This window comes from Athene noctua, chromosome 22, assembly GCF_965140245.1.
Source record: "Athene noctua chromosome 22, bAthNoc1.hap1.1, whole genome shotgun sequence".
Lineage (NCBI taxonomy): Eukaryota > Metazoa > Chordata > Aves > Strigiformes > Strigidae > Athene > Athene noctua.
In genome coordinates this window covers 8,882,137-8,898,140 of record NC_134058.1, presented here as the reverse complement: position 1 = coordinate 8,898,140, position 16,004 = coordinate 8,882,137, and the positions used below count along the sequence as shown (strand labels likewise).

Here is a 16,004-nt window from a genome sequence, read left to right as displayed (position 1 = left end):
CCCCAATCCTGGGGAATGACGGAGGAGGGGTTTATCCCCAGCAATGAGCTAATTCGTGCTGCCGTCCCTGCAGGGCTGAAGTCTCCCTGGCTGGGTGATGGCCACACAGTGCAGGGGGTATTCACGGGGGGGTTATAACCAAACACCCCTAAGCCCCCCAGATAAAAGGAAATATTACCCTTCAAGAAAAAGAGCACAAGAAGAAAACCGCCAGGCACTGCCCGTTTGAGAAGCAGGAACCAAAATCTGCTCTGAAACAGAAAACTTGCTTAGAGTTAATTCAGTTTTTAAAAGCCAGAAGACCTGTCGGTCTCGCAGTGTGGCTCAAGGTGACGTGGAAGCAGCAGAAACCCTGTGGTTAAAAATCCCTGCTGTGGACAGCTGAAAACCATCTGAAAAGGCTGAAAAAAACCCTCTATATCATTTTCATTTTTGCCTGCAGTTCCTGGCCCTGGTTCAGTGCCTCCTGTGATTTCAGCACGTCTGAAAGATGTTTTCCCTTGCTCAGTTATCGTTCCTGCCATTGAGCCATTAATAAATCCATCTCTCAGGACCAGAAGAAGACAAGAAGGCTCACAGCAGCCCTAAAAGTCAGCAAGCATTGGCTCTGGGGAGCATCCAGGAGAGGATCAGATGCTAAAAGCATCCTTCTGCCGGCCCTTTTAAATGAGCCCTGGTTTATTTGCACGTTCAAAGATGGAGCAAAAACTGCTCTGTCCAACTTTAATGCTGTCAGAAGCCCATCTGTGTCTTCTCCTGCAAAGACTGTCTATCCCTGGGGATTTCAGAGCAAGCCGTTGCCCTCAGACCACATTCACCACTGCCCTGAGTGCTCATTAAAGAGCAAAGGGAGAGGAATATTTTCAAAATTAATTTTCAAGATGAAGCCATAAATGGAAGTGAAGTCTCGCAATAGATGGTTGATTTTTAACCTTTTAATCTGGGAAATGCATTATGTACTGCAGCTGGAACAGCAGCTACAAGCCTGCAGCTCCTGGTTCTGCCCCGTTCACCGCCGTTACCTATGTGATTGCTCCTCCAAGCAAAGCAGAGGGACCAAGCTCGTCTAAATGAAAGGCTTAAAAAACATGTAGGAGCAAGACATGGCCCGTACCTCATCTGCAGACAACCTCTGCCCCCCGGCACCACATCCTGCTGACTCTTCTGCTGATTTTTGGCTTAAAACCTTGCCCCATCAACTCAAAAACCCATAAAGGCAACGGCTCTGTAGAGACTGAGATGAACAGATGAGATTGTGAATCTGGAGGGACCCAAGACGTCCTCCACCGAGCACCATCTCCTTGGTCCTCCAGAAATTCATCCTCACTACAAGTATTGCAGGAGGTTTCAGCTCATGTTTCTGCTGCCAGCTCCATCCTTGCCCACTTTCCAGAGGATGGATTGCTTGGCTCTGCAGCAACACCTTCCAGTATTTCTGACGTTGCATCAGCTCCTTGGGTTTAATTAGATCAAAAACCAGACAAAATGGCAGCACCAGGCAAGCTGTTTTGGAGGAACCAGTCAGTGTTTTGGAGGAACGGTTCCCCTTTTCCAGCACCACCTCCCACATGGTCCCACAGCAGGACCCTTCAGCAGCCACATCCCCACTTCCCGCAGTGCAGAGAGCGCTGAGCATGAGCCCACCGTCTCCATGTCTTTCCTCTTGATACCTTCTCTATATTTTCATTCAAAGCTACAGCCTTAGTGGTTTTGCTCTTTTGGGGCAAATCCAAGAAAAAGATGTTTCAGTGCCCAGAGGAACTGCAGGACACCTGGGAGTTATGGGATACAGAGGGTCAGGGGTGTTTGCTGGAGATGTAGGAAAACACATGTGAAATCCCACCAAAGGCCAGTGTGTGAAATCACAAGCTTATGGAGGTCTACAAACATCTCCCTGATCCCCTTGTGCATGTCATTGCACAGATTTTAATGATGGGAAATAGAAATAAAACTGGGGCAGGAATCCCCTCTTCCCAGAGGAGCATAAATCAACACAAGCAAAGATCTCTGGTGTTGCTGTAATTAGCACCATGGCAAAGCCCATGCAGTAATTAACTTTCTCCCTTCCAAGATTTAATAACATGCAGTAATAAGACCTGGGGCGATAAAACAAGCAGGGAAAAAAACCCCATCAATTTAGACACTTGTGACTCGATAAGGAATGAACTATACTCTTGTCTAATAATAATACATAGCTTTTAATCTGCCCTTGTGCTCCAAGTGAGCTGCGTAAAGGTGCTTGAAATATCCCACACTGACTCTGGGGACCAGGTTTCTGCCGATTAGAGGCTAGCCACGCTTAGATGGGGCTGAACCACTGCATCTGGCAGAGCTGGGAGAAGAAAATCGAGGACAAAAAAAAATCTTGGGCTGCCAGGAAGCTTTCTCGAAGCTCCCATCCCTCTGCAATCTGAGCAGGGAACAGCTCTTCCCACGGGGAAGGCCACCAGCCTCAAGCATCTCTCAAGGCAACTCCCAGGGTGTGCCAGGGGTGTGGGGATGAGAAGAGAGGGAGGCTGGAGGGGATGCTCTTCCCTGCCAAAGGGGTATAAACTGCAGCGATGGCAAGAGCCAGGGATGATGCTGATCCCCACGGGTGTCTCAGGGACCTCCCTCCCCGTGGCAGAGTCACTGCAGCACCTAAGCTGAAGCAGTAGGTTCAGACATTGAGATGAAAAGGCATGAGTCGAGGGTGACCTGGAAGAATATGGTGTTACAGCCACCTCCTCTGCGGGACGCCAGTGGAGCTCCCAAACCCCTCCCAACTGCAGGCGAAAGCCAGAAGGAGGAGGGTACTCTTGGGACTTGCTGTAAGACAAACAAATCAATGCTAGAAAGAGAACAAGGAAGTCTCAGGAGTCAGAGGTTCTTTTGAGAGCGTGTACATGAACTGATCCAAGCCTGATGTGCAGACTTAGCCCCAAATTGTTTCAGGCACCACCCAGCAGAGCTGAAAGCAGCAGTGTCTGTCTCAGCCGTGGGTAAGGAGAGACAGGGCAACCCCTGGGAAGGTCACTTGGAGCTGAGTGACTGCCTGGAGCAAGCAAGGCCCCAGGAAGGTGAGTGACTGCTGCACCCAAGACCATACCATGGGGAAGAGAGGACACAGCTCTTCCACCAGAACTTCAGAAGCCCGGAGAGCCCAACCAAAAACGCAGGTGGAGGTGGTGCTTCTTGGAGCCCAACTGCAAGTGCACCTCCACCCTCGGCGGGCCCATACCCCTGGCTCACAGTTCCCTTCCCACAAACGGTCCCCAAACCTCACACGTCGCCAGCAGAGGAGGAGGCCGAGGTCGGTGTGCACATACAATGCTGGAGCAGCACGGAAGGTCACTACCTTGTCATCTCGGGGAGGGGAACAAGTCACGGGAGGATCCGACTAAATCGGATGTTGCACACCAGGATCCAACCTGGACACCTCCTTCTCCATCCCCACCTCGGCTGCTCAGAGGAGCAGGTGAGCTCCTGGAGGAGCCCTGCGTGGCTGGAGAGAGGACAGCTCCTCAGCACCTCTGGTATTTGTCTCTCCCCAATTCTTGGTGGAAAAAGGCTGGAGATGTCCTACCAGCCCCGCATGCCATGAGTCTCCGTGGTAAATCCAAAGGGATGCTTGCCATGCAGACAGGACATGGGGCCTGTCCCGGAGGTACATTTGAGCTCAAGATGGATTTATTTTACTTGTTCCACTGCTCTGGTACAGAGGCATTCAGTGTCCCTGCACATTTCTGTCTCCCCCTGGCAACTCATCTGCTCAAATCCAAGGGGAACACATGAGGACTGGGAAACACCTTCTGAAGAGCCCCTGAAGCCTGCATGGCACTTTTCACACTCATTCAGGTTGGAAAAGACCCTCAGGATCATCGAGTCCAACCCTCAGCCCGACTCTACAAAGTTCTCCCCTAGCCCACATCCCCCCACAGCTCATCCCAACGGCCCTTAAACACACCCAGGGATGGGGACTCCACCCCCTCCCTGGGCAGCCTGTTCCACTCTCTGACCGCTCTTTCTGGGAAACATTTTTCCCTCATGTCCAGTCTGACCCTCCCCTGTCACAGTTTCCAGCCGTTCCCTCTTGTTCTGTCACTAATTCCCTGTGGGCAGAGCCCAGCCCCAGCCTCTCTGCAATGTCCTGTCAGGAGCTGCAGAGAGGGATGAGGGCTCCCCTCAGCCTCCTCCTCCTCGCACTGAACACTCCCAGCTCCTTCAATGGCTCCTCACAGGATTTATCCTCCAGGCCCTTCACCAGCTTCATTGCTCCCCTCTGCACTCGCTCCAGGATTTGAGGATGCTCTTCCTAGAGAAGAGAGCATCTCGACACGAGTCACTTCATGTGCCAGACTCAAGGGTTTGGACCAGCTGGGACAGAGACCAAGAGACTGAGGTCACAACACACCCTTCCACGTACGGTTTCGACTGCTCTTCCCAGGCCACAGAGCTTCCTAAATATGTGCATTTTAATGAGGGGCAAAATCCAGCCCTGAAATCATTACCTGCCACAGGTAGTCACAGGGAGGTACACCGGAGCCGGACAGGTAGGATGTATTTTATGGCATTATCACATCTGCCTCAAGCATTTTTGCTTTTCGCCCCAAGCCCTATTGGAATTGACTCCACCTGATATTATCTGCCTCTTGCTACAGCTTGACCTAAGTCAAAGAAATAAATTACTCAATTACTAGAAAATCCAGTAAGACTGAATGCAGAATAAGACTCGTTAAAGCACAGAGAAGTACTTGTGGCATGAGCATCTTTGCTCCTTGGTCTCCTTCCTCGCCCTGCCTTTGGCAGCATGCAGGCTCTGCGTGTCCTCACTCAGGGACCCTGCGCAGGGCGTCCTGTATGGTCACTCGTGTCACTTGGTCAGGCCCTGGAAGTTGGGCTCTGTACATGGAGGCAGAGCTGCCTGACGGCTCAGCAGCTTGTCCAAGATGTTTATTTCAGCATCTCGTCTCTCAATGTCCTCAAACGGAGTCCAGGACATGTCATGCTGGAGCTTATAGGCACCGAGAAATTCATGGGGACTGGTACCCCATTCCTGGAGGAGAAAGGAGATATTCACATCACTGCTCAGTTTCCCTCGGAGCTGGGCTGTGCTGTCCCTCAGCCCAGCCCCTACCCATGCTGGATAGCCCTACCACCTTTGAAGTAGTCCCAGCTATGTGACCATCCCATTTTCTAACCTAAAAATAGCCTCATGCAAAGAGGCTTGGGAAAACAAGATCTCCCTGACCTGCACAGAGATCGGTGTTTTGCTCTGAAGCCTTCACCCTGCACTTAAGAAAATGGGTGGCTTGGAAGAAGGATACCTCCAAGATCATCCCTACCAAGCTGCAGACAAACTCACTCCCTGGGCTGACACCCCTGAGAAAATCACACTGCCAGACAGCCACGCCAGACAGGGAAGGCCCAGGGCACATTTGCAGCTCTTTATTTCCAGAGAAAGAACTGCAGGGACTGAAAGGCAAAATTCAGGTCCACACACCAAAGGTTTTCTTGCCCGACATCCACCAAAATCCAAGAAAACTTCATCGTATGGCTCTTACACCAGCAGAGTAACTCAGACTAAGAACAAGCACCAACAAATGCCCCCAGCAAGCTGGTGCTGTTGTCTGAAGTCCAGAAGTGCCTAAGCACCAGAAACATGTTCTTTTTCCCCTCCCTGCTCCCGTAAAGGCTGTAACCACTCACCTTAGGAGACAGGATGGAGAAGTATCGCTGGCCACTCTCCCGCCTGTACATGTAGTAAATGTTTCCTGGCTTCTTCACGAGGTTGCAGGCCACGTGGTGCAGATCAGCATCTCTGTTAGCTTCATCCAAGACCTAAACCACAAATTTAAAATGTCCACACTTGAAATAAAGCTACAACATGCTATTGCCTCTCAGCCAGAGATACATCACTTGACACACCACTCACGAGGCCTTGTTGTCCTTGGTCCATGTTTGGCTTAACACAGCACATCTTTACTTGCCCCAGGAAGGACATGCTTTCCAAAGAAATAAAGTTTTCTCCAAGTTTCCCCTGTCAGTTGGACCTCAGAGCTCCTGTACCCCTCCACAGATGTGGAGATACCTCCAAGCCTCAAGGATCTCTTCACCACAGCCCCAGGTTCACCTCTGTGCCTGATCCCACCACGTGCTGGTCTCATTCCTTGTCTCTGTACACAGCTTCCGGACCCTGTGGGCTCCCCTGCTGCAGTCCCTGAGCAAAGGATCAGCAAACAAAGAGGAATTCATCTCCCCAGCTCCACCAGCTGACTGCTCCACAGCTCCAGCTCCACCAGTTAACGATTATATGACATAGCGGCCTTGATGGCAGCGGGCCAGTCACAGTGACTGGCAGATCCTTTCCCACTCAGGCTCCGACATTTCACCCCCAAGGGTGAAGTCTGAACTGAAGAGGATAGCCAAGCCCTGTTGGGCTTGCTGCCGTGGCCCCCTGCTCCAGCAAATGAGCTGGGACAAACTGGAAAGTCAAGCCAGTTATCAGGTAACAGCTCATCTCTATCAGGGGCTCAGATCCAGCCAGAGCCACGTTGCACCCTGCTGCACCATGTCCTCCTGAGAGCACAGCACAGCCGCTACGGTGACAGGAATCATCTGTTGCAAAACCAGCCATCTCTGTCCTTCCTGACTCCTGAGCTGCTTTTGACTACCCACCCTCGCTCCTCCGGCTTAAAAAAGAGGACTTGGGAACCCACCAAACAACCCTCCTCTGTCCCCAGATGATACCAGACAATAAACCCTCCTTATTTTCCCACTGAATCTTCTCTGCTTGGCTCCTGGTCACAATTCACATGCAGGCCACAGCTCTTCCCAAATGTGTGGCAGTTAGGAGAGATGCTAATCTCCCTCCCTCACAGAATCACAGAATCATTCAGGTTGGAAAAGATCCTCAGGATCATCGAGTCCAACCCTCAGCCCTACGCTACAAAGTTGTCCCCTACACCATATCCCCCAACAGCTCATCCAAAGCATCCTCTGCAAGTACAAGGCAACAAGCCTACCCAGCTCACAGATGCATCCTCACCTTCCGAGCCTGCTCCTGCAAGTACCGGATCTGCTCGGCGATGACGGTCAATTTATTGCAGGCGTTCGCTCGGATGAAGTCGTCTGCCTGTGAGGAAGAAGGAGGCTTGATCGGGACAGGGAAGAGCTGCGGCCCTTCAGACCTTGCTACGCTGGGCGTGTGCTGGAGAAGTGATGGTCGTGGCCTCGCTCAAGGCTTTAACGGGGCTTTGGGTGGTGCAGGAGCTGCCCCGTGTGCGACCGTGGCATCCCCGGGCAGTGAGGTGACAGGCGTGGAACTGGGCCAGGCACTGGGAGCTGCCTGGACATGCTGGAAAGGAGGGGAAAGGAGCACAGGACATACTGGGAGGCACTAGGGTGGACTGAGAGGTAGTGGGATAAACTGGGAGGAGGCAGTAGGACTTACAGGGAAGTGCTGGAGTGGACTGTGTGGACTGAGAAGCTCTGTGGGACATACACAACTAGGACGCATTACTGGAAGGTAGTGGGAAGTACTAGGAGGAACTGGGATGGACTGGAAAGAGCAGCAAGATGTATCAGGAGGAACTGAGGTGGACTGAGAAGCACTGGGATGGCCTGGGAGTGACTGAAGGGGGAATAGGAGATATGAGGTGCTGGGATGGACAGGGAGCAGGGGCAGTCGGACACACGGGATGGACTAAAGGCAGTGGGATGTACTGGGAGGCAGTAGAGCATACTGGGGTGGATTGGGAGCTTATTGGCGTGTTCTGGGAGTCACTGAGGGGCAGCGAGGCACAGCGGGAGGCACTGAGGTGCCATGAGAGGTACTGGAGGCACAGTGTGGTGTACTGGGGAACACACGGGGTACTGGGGCGTACTGGGAGGGGACAGTGGGACACACCGGGAGGCCGCCGGGGACACCGGAGAGCAGTGAGACGTACTAGGAGGCACCAGGGCCACCGCCGCCGGCTGAGGAGGCCCTGGAGACGGCCGGGAGGGAGCGAGGCACCGGGTACCCGGCGCGGCCAAGGGCCCGGTCCTGTCTCCGCCATCCCGCCACCGCCGGGTCCCGGCCCTCACCTGCTGCACCTGCCGGGCCAGGGCCACCAAGTCCCCGGGGTCCCCGACGCGGGCGGCGCGGCCTGCGCTACCCTCCACCAGGGCGAGGCCAGCGCCGCCACCGCCGCCGCCGCGCTCCGCGCCGCCCTCCGCCGCCATTCCCGGCCCGCCCAGCCCCGCCCCTTCCGGCTCACGGCGCGGCGCTTCCGGCGCGGGGCGGGGCTACAGGGTCGCGACAGCCGCCGGGGGCGTGGCGAGGCGGAGGGGGCGTGGCGAGGCGGAGGGGGCGTGGCGCTGGCGCTCCGGTGCCCAGTTGTGGGCGGGGCTTCGGCGGGCGCGGCCCCGAGGCTCGGCCATGGCGCTGCCCGCGCTGCTGCTGCCGCCGCTGCTGGCGCTGCTGGCGCGGGCGGCCACGCCGCCGGAGCCGGGGCCGGGGTCGGTACCCGCCGAGTTCCCGCTGCCGGCACAGCCCCCGGACGCCCTGTTCGCCGCCGGTGCCGAGGCGTACGCGCGGGGCGACTGGCCCGCCGTGGTGCTGCACATGGAGCGGGCTCTGCGGGCCCGGGCGGCCGTGCGCTCCCGGTTAGCGCGGTGCCGCCTGCGCTGCGCCAACGCCACGGCCGGACCGGCGGAGGGGGCCGAGCCCCAGCCCGACCCGGTGCTCCGCGACCTGCTCTTCTTCCGGGGGCTGCTGCGCCGCGCCGCCTGCCTGCGGGGCTGCGGGCCCACCGCGCCCTCCCGGTACCGGCTGGGCGAGGAGCTGGACCGCGAGTTCAGCAAGCGCAGCCCCTACAACTATCTCCAGGTCGCCTATTTCAAAGTACGGGACTGGCGGCGGGACCGGGAAGGGCGAGGGGCGAGTCCGGGGGTGGAGGGACCGGCAGCGACCCCGGGAAGGGGAGGGGGTGTCTCGGTGCGGGGGCATTCTGCCTGGGTGCGATGCCCGGAGGGGTCCCGGGAGCGGGGATGTGGTAGGATGGGACCGAAAGAACCGGGCAGGGGCTGTCCTGGGCGGCGGGGGGGTGTCCCGGGACCCGGGGGGGGGTCCGGCTGTCTGTCCGGCCGCGTGGGGGGTCTCAGACGGCGGCCCCGGGCCCTGCCCGGCCCTCCCGGCCCCCCCCCGCAGTGCCACGTCGGAGCTCGCTGGAGCCGCCCCCCAGTCACCGCCCTCCATCCCGGCTGCGGGATCCCCCCGCGCCACCGTGCTCCCCCTGGGGACGGGGGGGCCGCATCGTGGGGCGGACGCGGTCTCACCCCATCCCACCGCTCCCAGATGAACCGGCCGGCGCAGGCGGCAGCGGCCGCACACACCTTCTTCGTGGCCAACCCCGGGCACCAGGAGATGAGGCAGAACCTGGAGTATTACCAAGCCATGGCCGGCGTCCGCGAGGACGACTTCACTGACCTGGAGGCCAAACCCCACCTGGTGAGACCCCCCAACACCTTAGGCAACCCCTCCCGGAACACCCATCGGCTGCTGCACGCGGGGGGTCGCTTGAGTCTGTTGGCTCCCTGAGATACCCCCTTGGTGCTGAGGCTCTGTCTTGTGAGGACAAGGTGCCCCAGCTGCTCTGTTGCAGCAAACGGGGTGTTGAGCCCCCTCTCATCGCTCCACAGAGCGAGTTTCGGCTGGGCGTCCGGTTTTACACGGAGGAGCAGCCGGCTGCTGCCATCCTGCACCTGGAGAAGGCGCTGGAAGAGTATTTCGTGGCGGATGCAGAGTGCCGCGCGCTCTGCGAGGGACCCTACGACTACGAGGGCTACAACTACCTGGAGTACAACGCGGACCTTTTCCAGGCCATCACAGGTGGGAGCCGTGCGTGCTGTGGCTCATCTCAAGAGCTGGGGCAAATCCTGGGGGGTGGTGGTCCCCAAAGACAGGGGGTGGGGGGGAGGGAACCCCCAAAGAGGGAAAACCCCGTACTGGGTTTCACTAGGAGGAGTGTGGCCACTACGTGGCAGGAGGCGTTTGCCTGCGCTCAGCACTGGGGATGATGCCCAGGAATCCCCCAGATTCCAGGAGGATATGGCAAAACAGGAGAGGGGCCAGCAGAGGGTCACAAGGGTGGGAGGCTGAGGGTGGCCGTTCTGTCTCCAGGGAGCAGCACAGCCTCACCACAGACCATGCAGAGGTGGGCAACCACCATCCTTGAGGGTTTCCACCACCAAAAACCTGGCAGCAGCCCCACTGCAAGCAGGAGGTTGGAGTGGAGACTCCTCAAGGTCCTGTCCACCAGCCCTTGGCTGACCACAAGCATATTTTGGTTTGTTTTTTTGTCCACCAGATCACTACATGCAGGTGCTAAGCTGCAAGCAAGGCTGTGTTACGGAGTTGGCCTCCCAGCCTGGCCGGGAGAAGCCCGTGGAGGATTTCCTGCCCTCACACTTCAACTACCTGCAGTTTGCCTACTACAACAGTAAGCAGCTTGTTGCCCCGTCCTCCATTGGCACTGAACATCGTGCTCTGCACGGCTGTTCTTCACAAACAGAAATCCCAGACTCCCAGAGCAGTGTGGGTTGGGAAGGGACCTTCAGAGATCACGTTGTCCCACCCAAATGCAGGGACATCTTGCAAAAGATCATGTTGCTCAAAGTCCCCTTTGACCTGACCTTGAACACTTCCAGGGATGGGGCATCCACAACTTCTCTGGGCAACCTGTGCCAGCGTCTCATAAAAAATTTCCTTCTTATGGCCACCCTAAACCTACACGTTTTCAGCTTAAAACCATCGCCCCTTGTCCTGTCACTACAAGCCCTGGTAAAACGTTGTCTCCCTCTTTCCTATAAGCCCCCTGGCTGCAAGAAGGTCTCCCTGGAGCCTCCTTGTCTCCAGGCTCAACAACCCCAACTCTCTCAGCCTTTTCTCATAGAGGTGTTCAACCCCTCTGACCATTTTTGTGGCCTACTGTGGACCTGCTCTAACGGGTCCATGTCCTTCTTGTGCTGTGGACCCCAGAGCTGTGCACAGCACTGCAGGGGGCGAATCCTCAGAGAGGTGTAGAGGGGGAACATCCCCTCCCTGGACCTGCTGGCCACACTTCTTGATGCAGCCCAGGAGATGGTTGGCTTTCTGGGCTGTGAGTGCATGTTGCCAGCTCATGTCCAATTTTTCATCCACCAGTATTTCCAAGTTCTTCTCCCCAGGGCTACTCTAAACCCATCCAGTCCCATCTTTATTGATACTGGCAGAGGACCTTTCACTTGACCTTGGTGAGCTTCACAAGGTTCACACAAGCCAGCCTGAAATGTTCTGCAGCAGATCTGAATCTCGCTGCGCCTGGCTGCAGTAGCCCTCTATGTCACTTTAGATGCTCAATTCCTGGGCAGCTTCTCTTTCCAAGTGAAATAACAGCCTAGAGAGGCTTTTTTTTTTTTTTTTCCTCCTGCCAGCTATCCACTTCTTGCTCCAAACCACAGAGCCACCCTCCCCCTTTAGAACAGTTATAACCCAGGCAAATATACTCAATTTTATTTTATTTTTTATTCACCTCCTTAGAAAAATCTAAACTGTTTCTGCACAAATTTCTCCAAAAGGAGGGAAAAATAAATGTTCAAGAAGATCGAAAGGCTGCAATCCTATAGATGGAAGCGGGTCAGGGTGCTTAAGTGGCTGAAAATTATAGGTTATCCTGGAAATTTAGGTCTTGCTGCCTGAAAATAGTCTTCAAGATGTTTTCCAAGCAAGAAAACTACCCAAGCAATGGCCCTGATTTCTGGTGAGGTGATTTCTGGAGGCAGGAGAGTGCCTTGAACTCTTATTTTGCCTTTGTGGCAGGAGTAATCTTTACTCCAGGGCATTATCTGCCCTACTTAGGAGACCTTTTGGAGAACAAGGCCTTTCTCTCTTGTTTCTTCTCCGTATTTGTGTTTGTTCTGTCTCTGGTGCTCTTGGATGTGCCGTTAACAGCCCCATTTCTCTTTGCAGATGGGAATTACGAAAAAGCCATTGAATGCACCAAAACCTATTTGCTGTTCTTCCCAAACGATGAGGTGATGAACCAGAATTTGGCCTATTACACCGCTGTCCTGGGAGAAAACCTGGCAGGACCCATCCAACCCCGAGAGGTGAGTGACTGGCTGGGATGAGCCATTCAAGAGACATCTTCTCCCCTCCTTGGGGAACTTTTCAGAGGTTTTGGGATCTGCTCTGGATGGGCTTGCTCTGGTCCAGCCATCCTTCCATGGCAAGGTGGAGAGGAATGAGTGGATGCAAGACCCAAGAAGCTGGAAAATGGCTGAGAGACTGAAAAAACATCCCTGGCAAAATATCTTTGGCCAAGTGAAGGCTTGATGGCTTGCACAAACAGACCGGCTCTTGTGGGAGAGGTCTGCAAGAGGCAGATAGACAGACTTTTTAGGAGGATCTGAGCCCACCTCTGCTACACACTTCCACAACTGAAGTGAAATTGCTTAAAAAGGAGAGGATTTGGCTTTAAAATAGCTGGATCTGGATGCTCGGATGCTGCCTGGGAAGTGGTAGGCAGGGATGGAAGTCTCTGCCCCATGTCAGCAGCAGTGTGGAAGGGAATCTGCTTCTGAAGAGCTTCCTGCAGGAGGGACACACGTGTGCCTGTGTCTCCCCCATCCTCTCCCCAGGGCTCGTCCACACAGGACAGGGAAGTTCATGCAGGATGGGGAAAGCCACTTGCTTCCCGGCTGCCAGAGGGACTGGGAAACCAGGGCTGCGGGTCTGGAGCAAGGACCGTGGGAATGATGTAAACCCTGCACCCTCCTGCCCTCGCTCGGGGTCTTTTCAGAGCCCTCGTGCCGTGCCCTCACCTCTTCTCTCTGCCCCTCTCCACAGGAGATCCAGGCTTACCGCCAGCGAAGCCTGATGGAGAAGGAGCTGCTCTTCTTCAGTTACGATGTCTTCGGCATCCCCTTTGTGGACCCAGTGAGTGCTGCTGGACCAGGCTGGACGCAGCAGGCACATGGAAAGGGGATGAGGGGTCTGTGTCCCAGCCAGATCCTCATCCAGCTCCTGATGTTCTTCTTGGCTGCAGGACACATGGACACCTGAAGAGGTGATACCAAAAAGGCTGCGAGAGAAACAAAAGTGAGTGCTCTCCCTAGCCACTGGCCAAACCTACCCAATCCCAACGGGACGTACCCCTCTTCCTCTGTGGGGTTTGGACCAAAGGCCGTGGCTGTGGAGCTGTTGCCAGGGAGTTTTTTTCATGTTGGGGCTGGGAGATGTTGCTGGAGAGCAGAACTTCACTCCACATAGGCCTTCAGCGTGATGGGGATGCGTAGGTCATGCCAGGCAGCTCGAGGTGAGGGATGTGTTGAGGGGAGACTCTCCAGCCATGGGCTTTGTCACCATCCCCTGGAGACAACTTGTCCTGCCATTATCCTGGTGCCCCTCGTTCCCAACATGGGGACAGTGGGGCAGGGGAATTGAGAGCTGCTGTGTTCCCAGGGTGGAGCGGGAGACAGCAGCGCGCATCTCAGAGGAGATTGGCAACCTCATGAAGGAGATCGAGACGCTGGTGGAGGAGAAGGCCAAGGAGTCTGCGGATATGAGCAAGTTCATCCGAGAAGGTGTGGAGGGCCAGGAGGGGAGGTGGGATGGGGACCTCCATGTCCCCTGCTGCCTGCTCATGGTCCCTCCACGGGGGAGGTGGCAGGAGCAGGTGGCAGGCTCACAGCTTCCCCCAGTGCCGTACCCCAGCGTTGGTGGCACCCACCTCTGTGTCCTCCTTTGTGCCACAGGTGGTCCTTTGGTGTACGAAGGAGCCAGTGTCACCATGAACTCCAAGACCCTGAACGGCTCCCAGCGCGTTGTGGTGGACGGAGTCCTTTCTGCCGAGGAGTGCGGGGAGCTGCAGAGACTCACCAACGTGAGCGTGGGCATGGCAGGAGCGGGCAGGGGATGCTGGAGTCCCATCCTGCAGCTCAGAAGTCAGACTGGTAACACTGATTGGTTTTGCAGGCAGCTGCCTCGGCTGGAGATGGCTATCGTGGGAAGACATCCCCTCACACCCCCAGTGAGACCTTCTATGGTGTGACTGTCCTCAAGGCCCTCAAGGTTATGGTGCCTGCGGGGAGGGGGGAGAAACAGGCTGTGGAGATCAAGGAGGGAGGGTCTGACGGCAGGCAGCTGCCTGTGCTTGCCCAAGCTGCCTGGGGCTGAGGCCGTGTCCTGTCCATCCCCTGCAGCTGGGCCAGGAGGGCAAGGTGCCCCTGCAGAGCGCCTACCTCTACTACAACGTGACGGAGAAGGTGCGGCACATGATGGAGTCCTACTTCCGCCTGGAGGTCCCGCTCCACTTCTCCTACTCCCACCTGGTGTGCCGCACGGCCATTGACGGTGAGCACGGCCTCAGAGGAGCACAGTCTGAGAAGCAAGTCTCCTTCAGCCTCTTGTCCTGTCTGGGTCCTCTCCAACAGCTGGGGTGGGGTGGTCTTGGAGATTTCTTTGAAGACCGCTTTGCTGCTCCCTAACCTGGTCCTTTGCCCGAAAGGAAAGTGTGGGGAGCTTATCCCTAAGCCCAGTTTGGAAAGATGAGCATCTCCCTTGGTTGCCTCCAATGGGGCAGGTGGCTTCATGCCATACAAGATTTCAGCACTCGGAGGCTTTTGGGATCAGGTGCTGGGAAAGTCTGGAGGGCCATGGAGATGCCATGGGACAAGTCAACTGAGGCTTGCACCACCCGAATGGCCTCTCATGCTCCACACCCCAGCAAGCGGAAGGGCTTTAGGCTACAGGAGACTTTCTTGTCACCTCCAAGCATGCGGCATTTGGAGACAGACCCTGGTCCTGCAGGGTCAGAGTGGTCCTGACATGCCAGGTCTCGTTCCACCCTAGAGAAACAAGAAGGCCGGAGTGACAACAGTCACGAGGTGCATGTGGACAACTGCATCCTCAACGCGGAGGCCCTGGTGTGCGTGAAGGAACCTCCAGCCTACACCTTCCGGGATTACAGGTACCAGTGGTGTCTATCGGCCAGAGCTTCCCCACCTGAGGGCACCTGGGTTGGGAGGAGTGTGGTGGGGAGACACCCCAACCTGGGCTCTCCTGCCTCTGGCTCTTGCCATGGTGTTAGGGGAGCTCCAGACTCGTCCGCTTGCTGGAGCTGTGGTGATGGATGTCACCTCTGCTTGTCCCTTGCTTCTTTTAGTGCCATCCTCTACCTCAACGGGGACTTTGAAGGAGGAGCTTTCTACTTCACCGAGCTGGATGCCAAGACCCAGACTGTAGGTAGCTTGGCTCCCTGAGGATCTGTGTGCAGCACCAAACCCACCACCATCCCCCATGCCACCACAAGGGATGAGGTTGGGTTGGGGGGGACCAACTCATCTCCTCCCCCACCATCACAGGCGGAGGTTCAGCCGCAGTGCGGCCGTGCCGTGGGCTTCTCCTCCGGTTCTGAGAACCCCCATGGGGTGAAAGCTGTGACCAAGGGCCAACGCTGCGCCATCGCCCTCTGGTTCACCCTGGACCCTCGACACAGCGAGCGGGTAAGCTCCCTCCCCGGCATCGGGTAGGGTTTTCTCGGGGGGGACAGTGGCCATGCTTATCCCTGAGGGTCTGCCCCACAGGAGCGTGTGCAGGCAGATGACCTGGTGAAGATGCTTTTTGGGACAGAAGATGGGGATTTGCTGCAGGAGACTGAGACAGAGCGGGAACCACCGGCTGCTGTCGCAGTGGGGAAGGATGAGCTGTGATGTCCCACGACCACCAGGATGTCCCTCTGGGACCAGTGACACCAGCATTGTGGCTTCAGGCTGCTCAGCTGTGGGGCTGCCAGCCAGGCCCCCCTCTGCCCCCAGCTGCTGTGGGATGGGGAATTGGAGGAGGCCCTGCACCATCCCTGTGGTACCCAGTGTCCCCCCCTGCGGGGCTGACCTGGGGGTATCCCAGAGACTCGGGGGGTGATACGGGGGACAGGGGAGGGATGCTCTTTTAGGGGTGAGGACCCGGTGCTATGGTAGCAGACACGTGCCTTTCTGCTCAG

General features: G+C 56.4%; 2 protein-coding genes across 2 annotated transcripts; one reads left to right on the top strand and one right to left on the bottom strand.

The window, feature by feature from the left end:
• Positions 1-4,436: 4,436 nt before the first annotated feature.
• C22H1orf50 (chromosome 22 C1orf50 homolog) lies at positions 4,437-8,215 on the bottom strand. The gene is made up of 4 exons (XM_074924884.1): positions 8,068-8,215; positions 7,028-7,114; positions 5,689-5,820; positions 4,437-5,035 (listed from the first exon to the last, which is right to left on the bottom strand). The coding sequence occupies exons 1-4, from the start codon at positions 8,203-8,205 to the stop codon at positions 4,853-4,855; spliced, it is 540 nt and encodes a 179-aa protein (XP_074780985.1). The 5' UTR covers positions 8,206-8,215; the 3' UTR covers positions 4,437-4,852.
• A 162-nt stretch (positions 8,216-8,377) lies between these two features.
• On the top strand, positions 8,378-16,004 carry P3H1 (prolyl 3-hydroxylase 1). Its single transcript, XM_074924883.1, has 15 exons — positions 8,378-8,866; positions 9,320-9,472; positions 9,664-9,853; positions 10,332-10,463; positions 11,972-12,111; positions 12,851-12,940; positions 13,050-13,102; positions 13,466-13,587; positions 13,759-13,886; positions 13,979-14,074; positions 14,206-14,356; positions 14,855-14,972; positions 15,168-15,243; positions 15,367-15,507; positions 15,589-16,004. Exons 1-15 carry the CDS (start codon positions 8,402-8,404, stop codon positions 15,712-15,714), a joined length of 2,181 nt encoding a protein of 726 aa, XP_074780984.1. The 5' UTR covers positions 8,378-8,401; the 3' UTR covers positions 15,715-16,004.

Coding starts and splice junctions, on each gene's coding strand:
- C22H1orf50 (XM_074924884.1), bottom strand. CDS start 8,205: ATGGCGGCGGAGGGCGGCGCGGAGCGCGGCGGCGGCGGTGGCGGCGCT. Junction 7,115..8,067: donor TGGCCCGGCAGGTGCAGCAG/GTGAGGGCCGGG, acceptor TCTTCCTCACAG/GCAGACGACTTCATCCGAGC. Junction 5,036..5,688: donor TCTCCATCCTGTCTCCTAAG/GTGAGTGGTTAC, acceptor TTTCTCCTCCAG/GAATGGGGTACCAGTCCCCA.
- P3H1 (XM_074924883.1), top strand. CDS start 8,402: ATGGCGCTGCCCGCGCTGCTGCTGCCGCCGCTGCTGGCGCTGCTGGCG. Junction 10,464..11,971: donor GCAGTTTGCCTACTACAACA/GTAAGCAGCTTG, acceptor TTCTCTTTGCAG/ATGGGAATTACGAAAAAGCC. Junction 13,887..13,978: donor AGCTGCAGAGACTCACCAAC/GTGAGCGTGGGC, acceptor TTGGTTTTGCAG/GCAGCTGCCTCGGCTGGAGA.